The following is a 13,789-nucleotide window of genomic DNA, read 5'->3' on the forward strand; positions in this document are numbered from 1 at the left end:
TATTTCACCTTTATTTAACCAGGTAGGCTAGTTGAGAACAAGTTCTCATTTACAACTGCGACCTGGCCAAGATAAAGCATAGCAGTGTGAACAGACAACACAGTGTTACACATGGAGTAAACAATTAACAAGTCAATAGCACAGTAGAAAAAAAAGGGGAGTCTATATACAATGTGTGCAAAAGGCATGAGGAGGTAGGCGAATAATTACAATATTGCAGATTAACACTGGAGTGATAAATGATCAGATGATCATGTACAGGTAGAGATATTGGTGTGCAAAAGAGCAGAAAAGTAAATCAATAAAAACTGTGGGGATGAGGTAGGTGAAAATGGGTGGGCTATTTACCAATAGATTATGTACAGCTGCATCGATCGGTTAGCTGCTCAGATAGCTGATGTTTGAAGTTGGTGAGGGAGATAAGTCTCCAACTTCAGCGATTTTTGCAATTCGTTCCAGTCACAGGCAGCAGAGTACTGGAACGAAAGGCGGCCGAATGAGGTGTTGGCTTTAGGGATGATCAGTGAGATACACCTGCTGGAGCGCGTGCTACGGATGGGTGTTGCCATCGTGACCAGTGAACTGAGATAAGGCGGAGCTTTACCTAGCATGGCCTTGTAGATGACCTGGAGCCAGTGGGTCTTGCGACAAATATGTAGCGAGGGCCAGCCGACTAGAGCATACAAGTCGCAGTGGTGGGTAGTATAAGGTGCTTTAGTGACAAAACAGATGGCACTGTGATAAACTGCATCCAGTTTGCTGAGAAGAGTGTTGGAAGCAATTTTGTAGATGACATCGCCGAAGTCGAGGATCGGTAGGATAGTCAGTTTTACTAGGGTAACCTTGGCAGCGTGAGTGAAGGAGGCTTTGTTACGGAATAGAAAGCCGACTCTTGATTTGATTTTCGATTGGAGATGTTTGATATGGGTCTGGAAGGAGAGTTTGCAGTCTAGCCAGACACCTAGGTACTTATAGGTGTCCACATATTCAAGGTCGGAACCATCCAGTGTGGTGATGCTAGTCGGGCATGCGGGTGCAGGCAGCGATCGGTTGATAATAATAATAATTGCTCCCACAGTTGATTTCTTCAAACCAAGCTGCTTACCTATTGCAGATTCAGTCTTACCAGCCTGGTGCAGGTCTACAATTTTGTTTCTGGTGTCCTTTGACAGCTCTTTGGTCTTGGCCATAGTGGAGTTTGGAGTGTGACTGTTTGAGGTTGTGGACAGGTGTCTTTATACTAATAACAAGTTCAAACAGGTGCCATTAATACAGGTAACGAGTGGAGGACAGAGTAGCCTCTCAAAGAAGAAGTTACAGGTCTGTGAGAGCCAGAAATCTTGCTTGTTTGTTGGTGACCAAATACTTATTTTCCACCACAATTTGCAAATAAATTCATTAAAAATCCTACAATGTGATTTTCTGGATTTTCTTTCCTCATTTTGTCTGTCATAGTTGAAGTGTACCTATGAAAATTACAGGCCTCTCTCATCTTTGTAAGTGGGAGAACTTGCACAATTGGTGGCTGACTAAATACTTTTTTGCCCCACTGTATGTTTACATGGATAGCAAGCATGATATTGAGAGAATTTTTGAATCCCCTTTATTGGTGCAAGACCCGACAGAGAGACACAGCCAGACCATATGTTCCATGGTGACATTTTTCTGCTGGGGTGGGTTACTTCTTTCACCAGGTAAGAGCTTTGGTGAGTCCCACACCTGCCCCAGAGGGACAGGTGCAAGGCCAGAGATGAAAAGACAGAACAACATTACAGACATAATGTGGCAGCCCTGGGGCTTTTGGCATCCTGGCTAGAGAGCTGAGCCCCAGTGATCCACTGTGATCTACCGCCACACACACACAGGCCTTTGATGTGGCAGAGGCACCTCAGGGCTGGGGATCAAAACACACGTACATGCACAAACAGCATACAACCATATAGTGGTCACACACACATTACTTACTGTTCAAACTGTGGGTCCTTCTCACTCACGACTGCGCAGTTGGTAAGTGATAGTTCGTCTGTTGGGCATCGTGCCGCTTGCATCGTCTGGCAAGGAGAATAAAAAAATAAATAAAAAAAAGACTCAATAACCGTAAAAATGTTTTTAAAAAGGAACATGTCCCAGTGACATGTCAATTGCAATTGATATGGTGTAATGAAAATATTTCCTCTTTCACATCCCTTGTCTGTGGTATCACATGGCTTATGCCTTTTAGTAAGTTTCAGCTATTTGAAAAGATTGTACTACTAAAGGCTGCTCCAATCCAGTTAAAGTAGAAAGGACCTGCGTCATTTCCTCAACATTGCTCCCGAGTGGCGCAGCGGTCTAAGGCACTGCATCTCAGCGCGAGAGGTCTTCACTAGAGGCACCCTGGCTCGAAACCAGGCTGTATCGCAACCGGCCGCAATTGGGAGTCCCATAGGGCTGCGCACAACTGGCCCAGCGTCATCCGGGTTTGGCCGGGGTAGGCCGGACAAACTGCATTCCCATGTCGATTGTCAACCTACGCTCTTTTAAACCAGATCGCTTCTTTTCAAATAAACATTTTTTTTTTTTTTGCCTGTCAGCCAAACTTCCCATATTGCCTCTTTGCGAGTTAGTGGATCTAAGACAAATTAAATTTAGCCTAGGCAGTGAATGGGGTTGTCCCTCCACTCCAGCTAATTTGATTGGATGGAAAAGCTTTTCCTGCTATTGGCATACATATCCCCAGAAGTGGGAGGGAAGCATTGAAAATATATTGATGTATACTGAAAAGAGATAACAAGTAAGGAATAGGGCTTTGTGGGTAGTGAAGACATGTAGGATGGTTCACAAGCCTCATACAGATGCAAAACAACTCAGGTATGTTTATCAAAAACAAAAAGTGTAGGCTAAAGTTCTCCCTTGAGGGATTCTGTTTAAACCAACAGTGTAACTCAAACTATTGCACATTTCAAGAAAGAAATCAACGGTCTAGGCCGGGGTTGTTGTTTTGCATCTTCCTGAGAATAAAGTCATTACTCCTAGCTACTTCTTTGAGGAGCGATGGTAAAATTCTAGCAACGTGACACCTTGGACTTCAGGCCATTTTCCAGGCCTCCGCAACTTTCTCATAACGGTTGATAGTAACCTTGCAATATATCACGGCTATAAGTTCTCCACAGGGATGATGGTGATTTATACAAGCCATAGCCTCTCACACTGCAAAGAGCTACAAGTGTAACATGTTATACGTCTCCAGAAAAATATATTTTGAAGAGTTCAAATACCCATGAATCCAGGTGAACGCTATGATCCTGTATTGATGCCACCTGTTAAATCCACTTCAAATCAGGTAGATTTAAAGAAACTTTTTAAGACTTGAGACAAATGAAACATGGATTGTGTGTGCCATTCAGAGGGTGAATGGGCAAGGCAAAATATTTAAAGTGCCTTTGAACAAAGGATAGTCGTAGGTGCCAGGTGCACCGGTTTGAGTGTGTCAAGAACTGCAACCCTGCTGGGTTTTTCACACCCAACCATTTCTGTACATATGGAATTGTACTGGTGGTGCCCTGATGCCGCAGCTGAATCAACTTTAGGAGACGATCCTGGCGCCCTGAAGTCTTTTTCACAACAATTGAACCGCTCTCCTTGAAGTTCTTGTTGATTTAGGTGCAATCTTACTGTCAGCAATATCCTTGCCTGTGAAGCCCTTTTTGTGCAAAGCAATGATGACGGCACGTCCCTTGCAGGTAACCATGTTTGACAGAAGAAGAACAATGATTCCAAGCACCACCAAGCTTCCAGTCAGTTATTTGAAACTCAAATCAGCATGACAGAGTGAGCCTTGTCCTCATCAACACTCACACCTGTGTTAACCAGAGAATCACTGACATGTCAGCTGCTCCTATTGTGGCAGGACTGAAATGCAGTGGAAATGTTTTTTGGGGGATTCAGTTCATTTGCATGGCAAAGAGGGACTTTGCAATTAATCTGATCACTCTTCATAACATTATGGAGTATCTGCAAATTGCCATCATACAAACTGAGGCAGCAGACTTTGTGAAAATTAATATTTGTGTAATTCTCAACTTTTGGCCACATCTGTACATAGCTTCTAACGGTAGCTTGCAAAGTAAACATTATCAACTAACAGTACATTGGCAAAATGTGCCATTCTGCTGCTTGACAGGCATAAACCACAGGATGGGAAATTAACCTAAACCACTCATACTTGTAAGGTATTGTTCACTTCTACAGGACTCAAATATCCAATTAACTGTGGCCAATATTGAGATTTCGGGACCTTCACGTATCTGAAATGACATGATCGGTTGATGTTTACTGATCTTGAAAAAGCATGCAGTTACTTGCTGTACAACTGATGATGGAGCTAAATGTGCTCAATTGTTTTGCATGGAATAATCAGAAATGTGTACTTTGACTATAAGTATTCAAGAGGTGATGATATTACAACCAAATAGATTATTTAACAATCCCTTGAAAATGGCACGTAGCTGTCAATGGTTTTATTGGAGCTGGGGGGTCTCCTTGCCACGCAGCAGGCAAATCAAACACTCGGCAAGTTATTGTGACGTTTTATGAACAACGACCTATATAAATCTTGCCCATATATCTTGAGAGAAACAAGCAATTGCAATAGGGTCCTAAGTACAGCAGTGTTTTCCCTAGGATCTTTTTAAGCAGCGGCGGCAAAGTGGGCATGGCCAATGGCTGTTCTACTAAGCGAACATATGGAATTGTTTTAAGATGGTCATACCAAGGATCCTTTAGCTATTTGATTTAATTTTAGGACCCCTTAAACAAGGTATCAAAATAATATAAATTATTTCATGAAACATTGAATTTGGATTCACTGCCATTAGCCCATTGAATAATAGCTTTATCCATGGATAAACAGAGTCCCTAAAAAAATCTAAAGGAAGTTTGTTCTGAAGTGACTGTCCTATATCTGAGAGATATAAGAAAGAGCAGGAAACAATTAGTTTATTGCCTAAAATTAGTACTTTTTTTGCAATCCTCTTTTTAACAGACTTCAGACAAGTCTTGAGGCATCCCAGAGCAAACATGTACAGAGTATTCGGAAAGCATTCAGACCCCTTCCCTTTATCCACATTTTGTTACGTTACAGCCTTATTGTAAAATCGATTATCTACACACAACAGCCTATAACGACAAAGCAAACGGGTTTTTATACATTTTTGCCAATGTATAGAAATTAAAAACAGAAATACCCTGTATAATTATTCAGAACCTTTGCCTCCCTCCTGAATCCTCCTCCCCCTCCCCCCCCCTCCTCCCTCTCTGCAGATGACTTCGTCAACCATTTTGAAAAGAAGGTCGACGACATCCGATCCTCGTTTGCTAAGTCAAACGACACCGCTGGTTCTGCTCACACTGCCCTACCCTGTGCTCTGACCTCTTTCTCCCCTCTCTCTCCAGATGAAATCTCGCTTCTTGTGACGGCCGGCCGCCCAACAACCTGCCCGCTTGACCCTATCCCCTCCTCTCTTCTCCAGACCATTTCCGGAGACCTTCTCCCTTACCTCACCTCGCTCATCAACTCATCCCTGACCGCTGGCTACGTCCCTTCCGTCTTCAAGAGAGCGAGAGTTGCACCCCTTCTGAAAAAACCTACACTCGATCCCTCCGATGTCAACAACTACAGACCAGTATCCCTTCTTTCTTTTCTCTCCAAAACTCTTGAACGTGCCGTCCTTGGCCAGCTCTCCCGCTATCTCTCTCAGAATGACCTTCTTGATCCAAATCAGTCAGGTTTCAAGACTAGTCATTCAACTGAGACTGCTCTTCTCTGTATCACGGAGGCGCTCCGCACTGCTAAAGCTAACTCTCTCTCCTCTGCTCTCATCCTTCTAGACCTATCGGCTGCCTTCGACACTGTGAACCATCAGATCCTCCTCTCCACCCTCTCCGAGTTGGGCATCTCCGGCGCGGCCCACGCTTGGATTGCGTCCTACCTGACAGGTCGCTCCTACCAGGTGGCGTGGCGAGAATCTGTCTCCTCGCCACGCGCTCTCACCACTGGTGTCCCCCAGGGCTCTGTTCTAGGCCCTCTCCTATTCTCGCTATACACCAAGTCACTTGGCTCTGTCATAACCTCACATGGTCTCTCCTATCATTGCTATGCAGACGACACACAATTAATCTTCTCCTTTCCCCCTTCTGATGACCAGGTGGCGAATCGCATCTCTGCATGTCTGGCAGACATATCAGTGTGGATGACGGATCACCACCTCAAGCTGAACCTCGGCAAGACGGAGCTGCTCTTCCTCCCGGGGAAGGACTGCCCGTTCCATGATCTCGCCATCACGGGTGACAACTCCATTGTTTCCTCCTCCCAGAGCGCTAAGAACCTTGGCGTGATCCTGGACAACACCCTGTCGTTCTCAACTAACATCAAGGCGGTGGCCCGTTCCTGTAGGTTCATGCTCTACAACATCCGCAGAGTACGCCCCTGCCTCACACAGGAAGCGGCGCAGGTCCTAATCCAGGCACTTGTCATCGCCCGTCTGGATTACTGCAACTCGCTGTTGGCTGGGCTCCCTGCCTGTGCCATTCAACCCCTACAACTCATCCAGAACGCCGCAGCCCGTCTGGTGTTCAACCTTCCCAAGTTCTCTCACGTCACCCCGCTCCTCCGCTCTCTCCACTGGCTTCCAGTTGAAGCTCGCATCCGCTACAAGACCATGGTGCTTGCCTACGGAGCTGTGAGGGGAACGGCACCGCAGTACCTCCAGGCTCTGATCAGGCCCTACACCCAAACAAGGGCACTGCGTTCATCCACCTCTGGCCTGCTCGCCTCCCTACCACTGAGGAAGTACAGTTCCCGCTCAGCCCAGTCAAAACTGTTCGCTGCTCTGGCCCCCCAATGGTGGAACAAACTCCCTCACGACGCCAGGACAGCGGAGTCAATCACCACCTTCCGGAGACACCTGAAACCCCACCTCTTCAAGGAATACCTAGGATAGGATAAAGCAATCCTTCTCAACCCCCCCCTTAAATGATTTAGATGCACTATTGTAAAGTGGCTGTTCCACTGATGTCAGAAGGTGAATTCACCAATTTGTAAGTCGCTCTGGATAAGAGCGTCTGCTAAATGACTTAAATGTAAATGTAAATGTAATGTCTACGAGACTCAAAATCGAGCTCAGGTGCATGCTGCTCCATTTTTTTTTATTTCACCTTTATTTAACCAGGTAGGCTAGTTGAGAACAAGTTCTCATTTGGAACTGCGACCTGGCCAAGATAAAGCTTAGCAGTGTGAACAGACAACAGATTTACACATGGAGTAAACAATTAACAAGTCAATAACACAGTACAAAAAAAGGGGAGTCTATATACATTGTGTGCAAAAGGCATGAGGAGGTAGGCGAATAATTACAATTTTGCAGATTAGCACTGGAGTGATAAATGATCAGATGGTCATGTACAGGTAGAGATACTGGTGTGCAAAAGAGCAGAAAAGTAAATAAATAAAAACAGTGTGGGGATGAGGTAGGTGAAAATGGGTGGGCTATTTACCAATAGACTATGGTACAGCTGCAGCGATCGGTTAGCTGCTCAGATAGCACATGTTTGAAGTTGGTGAGGGAGATAAGTCTCCAACTTCAGGGATTTTTGCAATTCGTTCCAGTCACAGGCAGCAGAGTACTGGAACGAAAGGCGGCCAAATAAGGTGTTGGCTTTAGGGATGATCAGTGAGATACACCTGCTGGAGCGCGTGCTACGGATGGGTGTTGCCATCGTGACCAGTGAACTGAGATAAGGCGGAGCTTTACCTAGCATGGACTTGTAGATGACCTGGAGCCAGTGGGTCTGGCGACGAATATGTAGCGAGGGCCAGGTGACTAGAGCATACAAGTCGCAGTGGTGGGTGGTATAAGGTGCTTTAGTGACAAAACGGATGGCACTGTGATAAACTGCATCCAGTTTGCTGAGTAGAGTGTTGGAGGCAATTTTGTAGATGACATCGCCGAAGTCGAGGATCGGGAGGATTTCACTAGGGTAAGTTTGGCGGCATGAGTTAAGGAGGCTTTCTTGCGGAATAGAAAGCCGACTCTTGATTTGATTTTCGATTGGAGATGTTTGATATGGAGTCTGGAAGGAGAGTTTACAGTCTAGCCAGACACCTAGGTACTTATAGATGTCCACATTTTCAAGGTCGGAACCATCCAGGGTGGTGATGCTCGTCGGGCATGCGGGTGCAGGCAGCGATCGGTTGAAAAGCATGCATTTGGTTTTACTGCCGTTTAAGAGCAGTTGGAGGCCACGGAAGGAGTGTTGTATGGCATTGAAGCTCATTTGGAGGTTAGATAGCACAGTGTCCAAGGACGGGCCGGAAGTATATAGAATGGTGTCGTCTGCGTAGAGGTGGATCAGGGAATCGCCCGCAGCAAGAGCAACATCATTGATATATACAGAGAAAAGAGTCGGCCCGAGAATTGAACCCTGTGGCACCCCCATAGAGACTGCCAGAGGACCGGACAGCATGCCCTCCGATTTGACACACTGAACTCTGTCTGCAAAGTAATTGGTGAACCAGGCAAGGCAGTCATCCGAAAAACCGAGGCTACTGAGTCTGCCGATAAGAATATGGTGATTGACAGAGTCGAAAGCCTTGGCAAGGTCGATGAAGACGGCTGCACAGTACTGTCTTTTATCGATGGCGTTTATGATATCGTTTAGTACCTTGAGTGTGGCTGAGGTGCACCCGTGACCGGCTCGGAAACCAGATTGCACAGCGGAGAAGGTACGGTGGGATTCGAGATGGTCAGTGACCTGTTTGTTGACTTGGCTTTCGAAGACCTTAGATAGACCTATATCCATCCTGCCCTGCCTAACAGTTTGGGTCCAGGGTGTCTCCCCCTTTGAAGAGGGGGATGACTGCGGCAGCTTTACAATCCTTGGGGATCTCAGATGATATGAAAGAGGTTGAACAGGCTGGTAATAGGGGATGCGACAATGGCGGCGGATAGTTTCAGAAATAGAGGGTCCAGATTGTCAAGCCCAGCTGATTTGTACGGGTCCAGGTTTTGCAGCTCTTTCAGAACATCTGCTATCTGGATTTGGGTAAAGGAGAACCTGGAGGGGCTTGGGCGAGGAGCTGCGGGGGGGGCGGAGCTGTTGGCCGAGGTTGGAGTAGCCAGGCGGAAGGCATGGCCAGCCGTTGAGAAATGCATGTTGAAGTTTTCGATAATCATGGATTTATCGGTGGTGACCGTGTTACCTAGCCTCAGTGCAGTGGGCAGCTGGGAGGAGGTGCTCTTGTTCTCCATGGACTTCACAGTGTCCTAGAACTTTTTGGAGTTGGAGCTACAGGATGCAAACTTCTGCCTGAAGAAGCTGGCCTTAGCTTTCCTGACTGACTGCGTGTATTGGTTCCTGACATTGATCATCCTTGAGATGTTTCTACAACTTGATTTTAGTCAATTCAATTGATTGGACATGATATGGAAAGGCACATACCTGTCTATATAAGGTCCCACAGTTGACAGTGATGTCAGATCAAAAACCAAACCATGTGGTTGAAGGAATTGTCCAAGGAACTCAGAGACAAGATTGTGGAGAGGCACAGATCTGGGGAATTGAAGGTCCCCAGGAACACAGTGGCCTCCAACATTCTTAAATGGAAGAAGTCTGGAACCACCAACACTCTTCATAGAGCTGGCCGCCCGGCCAAACTGAGCAATTGGGGGAGAAGGGCCTTGGTCAGGGAGGTGACCAAGAACCCGAAGGTCACTGACAGAGCTCCTCTGTGGAGATGGGAGAACCTTCCAGAAGGAAAACCATCTCTGCTGCACTCCACCAATCAGGCCTTTATGGTTGAGTGCCCATACAGAAGCCACCACTCAGTAACAGGCACATAACAGCCCGCTTGGCGTTTGCCAAAAGGTACCTAAAGGACTCTTAGACCATGAGAAACAAGATTCTCTGGTTTGATGAAACCAAGACTGAACTCTTTGGCCTGTCTGGAGGAAACCTGGCACTATCGTTACGGTGAAGCATGATGGTGGTAGCATCATGCTGTGGGGATGTTTCTCAGCGGCAGGGACTGGGAGACTAGTCAGGATTGAGGGAAAGATAAATGGAGCAAAGTACAGAGAGATCCTTGATGAAAACCTGCTCCAGAGAGCTCAGGACCTCAGACTGGGGCGAAGGTTCACCTTCCAACAGGACAATGACCCTAAGCACACAGCCAAGACAACGCAGGAGTGGTTTCAGGAGAAGCCTCTGAATGTCCTTGAGTGGCCCAGCCAGAGCCCGGACTTGAACCTGACTGAACTTCTCTGGAGAGACCTGAAAATAGCTGTGCAGCGACACTCCCCATCCAAACGGACAGAGCTTGAGAGGATCTGCAGAGAAGAATGGGAGAAACACCCCAAATATAGGTGTGCCAAGCTTGTCGCGTCATACCCAAGAAGACTTGAGGCTGTAATCGCTGCCAAAGGTGCTTTAACAAAAGTACTGAGTAAAGAGTCTGAATACTTATGTAAAATTTCCATTTATTTTCACAAACATTTCTACAGCCCTGTTTTTGCTTTGTTAATATGAGGATTGTGTGTAGATTAAGGGGGAAAAAATACAATTTCATACATTTTAGAATAAGGCTGAATACTTTCCGAATGCACTGTACGTTTTCGTGTTGGTGAGAGTCACCTTTCCATAGAGGGGTCATATAATAGCATGTATCCCAAACTGTTCAGACAGAAGTTGGCAGATCGGATGTACCGACAATTGTGGGGATCATTTTTGAGAACACCGAATTTTGGGATGTCTCTGCAACACTAGTTCTGCCACCTTTCACCGCAGATGTGGAAGAGCGACATCGGCGGATGCAGTGGATTGAGACGCAGCCCATGCAAAGGTCTCTAGCTTAAACTGACAGCGAGTCAGCTCGTCAGATTTTTTTTTAATCATGCCAATTATTTTTCTACAGGGGATTTCCTGCAATTCCTTCAACAGCTTATACTGTGTTCCTATGTTGTCCGAGTGACTCAAACATAAAATCAATGGTGGCCTGTCATGCCAAATAGTGTCCCCCTGTCAAAAAAGAAGAAAATCTAATTTAAATAGGAATAAATCATTTAAGCTGTTTTTAGATTGACGTTAGCTACTGTACTTATTAACCTCAGCCTGCATAGTCAGCTAGCCAGCTACAGTCGCTAGCTAGCTAGACAGTTTTATTTAGCTTACGTTAGCTAGGAAGCTACTGTAACTTATTGTAGCTTTGTTTGTATTTAGCTTGCACTTCAAATGGCATCCCTCTGAGATTCTTCTATTTTTCCAATCAGGCAAAGTACTATGAAGGCACCACTGATCTCGACAAGAGGCACAACATTCGGAGAAATTCACAATTCAGGGTAACGTTAAGAAGTTGACTTCTGTTAGACAACTGGACGGATTTAGCTATGTACAACAATCTTTCAACCATTTTCTATCTAGCTAGTTGGTCATCTACATGTTGCTAGCTATGCATATAGTTCAGTGGAGGCTGCTGAGGGGAGGATGGCTCATAATAAGGTATGGAGTAAATGGAATGGTATCTATCACCCCACTTGTTTGATACCATTCCATTTACTCCATACCTTATTATGAGCCATCCTCCCCTCAGCAGCCTCCACTGATATAGTTACATGTCAGTCATATTGAGGTATCTAGCGATAAGTTCAAACTGGGGGGGTTAAAGTGAAAGAGGGACAGTGAGGTGGGAAGAGAGTGAAGACAGAGGGAGGCGAGAACGAGCGAGCAGTGCAAATGTACTTAAACTTATTTCAACTCTTCTCTCCCAACTTGTTAGGCAATCATATGTACCTACGAAGGAAGGATGGCCAGCCACACAGGAGGGTGGTTTCTACTAAGGAGGAGGCCGTGCTGACCAAGATGCACCCTGGCCATTTCGGAGTGAAGCGCATGATTGCCATAAATCAACCTACGCGTCTTCTGACAGGGAATTGTCAAGGAGGTGGACAGCTGGGCAAGTGAAATAACCTTTTGTTTATCAAATCGCATTCTATTATATCTGAAATTATGATTTAAATGAATGTCAGAGTGCACAAAATGTTTCAATTTGTCACTTTTTGCTTAAAAAAAAAAGGTCAGTACCCTGTCTAGCCTGCCAGAAGTTTGAGAGGGCAAAGACTGTGGCGCCGGTGTTGAAGCGCATCAAAGTTGTTTCACCATGGCACATGATCGGTAAGTGTCCCAATTCAAATTTTGCCCTGATAAGTTGTTTTATAATGTTTACTGTATTTTACCAAAGCAGAGTTCAATATTATAGTGTGTATGTCAGTATGTTTACAAATATGAAAATCTGCATAATGTATGACACTAAGACTTAAATGTTAGGGGTGGACCTCATCGGAGGCTTCACGAAATCCAGGAACGGCAACTGCTGGTGTCTGACGGTGACTGATCACTTTACCAAGTGGGTGGAGGCAATACCCATTAAGGTCAGTATAGGAAGAGTGCATGCTTAACTCTAAACTCCCTTCTGTAAAACCATTAAAAAGGATGCTTGGAACCAAAAATAGATTTGTTTTGTATGGCACCCATCAAGGACGAGACTGACAAGGTCACCTCCAAGGCAATGATGAAAAGTGTTAAAAGTACATACCTCCCATTTATAACACTGCACTAATCCATCAAATTTTCTCCCTGTAAAAAGTGTAACCTGTGTGTTTGCTTGTCTCTGTCTCCTACCCTGTTCCCTTTAACTCTGCTCCTGTTCTCCGGGACCTTTGGGTTCTGCCAACACCCAGATGTGAATCTATGGGATCAATATCATGCCAAATTTATTGTGAACTCAGAGCATGCATTTTGTATTCATGTATCATGATCTGTACAAATATCCACAAATGTAAATCGCTACCCACAAATAAACACCTTCTGATTTGTATATCGATATATTGCATTCAATTTATTTTAGAACTGCAGATATGCAGGTCATTTCCAAGAGCCTTAAGTAAAATGACTGCCATAAAGATTTGCACATATATGGAGTTGCATATAACTACTTTGGAAGCACTTTGGTCACCTGACTTTTGGCAGGGATTTGATGACAAGAAAAGACAAGAATTTCTCACACGTAGAAAAAAGTTGTCACAGTAGAAAGCGATTTGTAGTCGTAGAAAAAAGGTTTGTAATCCATAGAAAGCGATTTCTATAAATCGCTGGCAGCCTCTCGTTGGGCCATGTTGATGCCTGACTTTCAAGGCTGCAGAAATTATAGTATGGTAAACATAATGTTAATTAAAACCTCTAGCAACTCCCAAACCCGCATGCGGGAGCGTAATCGTCGCCTGAAACTAATTAGCATAATGCAGCGGACATAAATATCCCTAGAAAATTTCCTATTCATGAAAATCACGAATTAAATATATTGAGACACAGTTTAGCCTTTTGTTAATCACCCTGTCATCTCAGATTTTCAAAATAGGCTTTACAGCCAACACTAGACAAGCATTTGTGTAAGTTTATAATAGCCTAGCATAGCATTATGCCTTGCTAGCAGCAGGCAACCTTGTCACGGAAATCAGAAAAGCAATCAAATTAAATTGTTTACCTTTAATGAACTTCGGATGTTTTCACTCACGAGACTCCCAGGTAGATAGCCAAAAGGTAATTTTTTCCCAAAATATTATTTTTGTAGGCGAAACAGCTCCGTTTGTTCTTCACGTTTGGCTGAGAAATCGCCCGGAAATTGCGGTCACCACAACACCGAAAAATATTCCAAATTTGCTCCATAATAATCGACAGAAACATGGCAAACGTTGTTTAG

At 44.9% G+C, this 13,789-nt stretch overlaps 1 protein-coding gene across 1 annotated transcript in view; it reads right to left on the reverse strand.

Moving 5' to 3' along the window:
• The window catches only part of LOC135523993 (vesicle-fusing ATPase-like), a 78,284-nt gene that overhangs the window by 51,573 nt on the left and 12,922 nt on the right, over positions 1-13,789 (reverse strand). The window contains exon 2 of the mRNA XM_064951065.1: positions 1,966-2,051. Coding sequence (XP_064807137.1) covers positions 1,966-2,051 — 86 coding nt within the window. The remainder of the gene's footprint in view (positions 1-1,965; positions 2,052-13,789) is intronic.

The sequence above is a fragment of the Oncorhynchus masou genome, chromosome 31 (assembly GCF_036934945.1).
Source record: "Oncorhynchus masou masou isolate Uvic2021 chromosome 31, UVic_Omas_1.1, whole genome shotgun sequence".
NCBI classification, from domain to species: domain Eukaryota; kingdom Metazoa; phylum Chordata; class Actinopteri; order Salmoniformes; family Salmonidae; genus Oncorhynchus; species Oncorhynchus masou.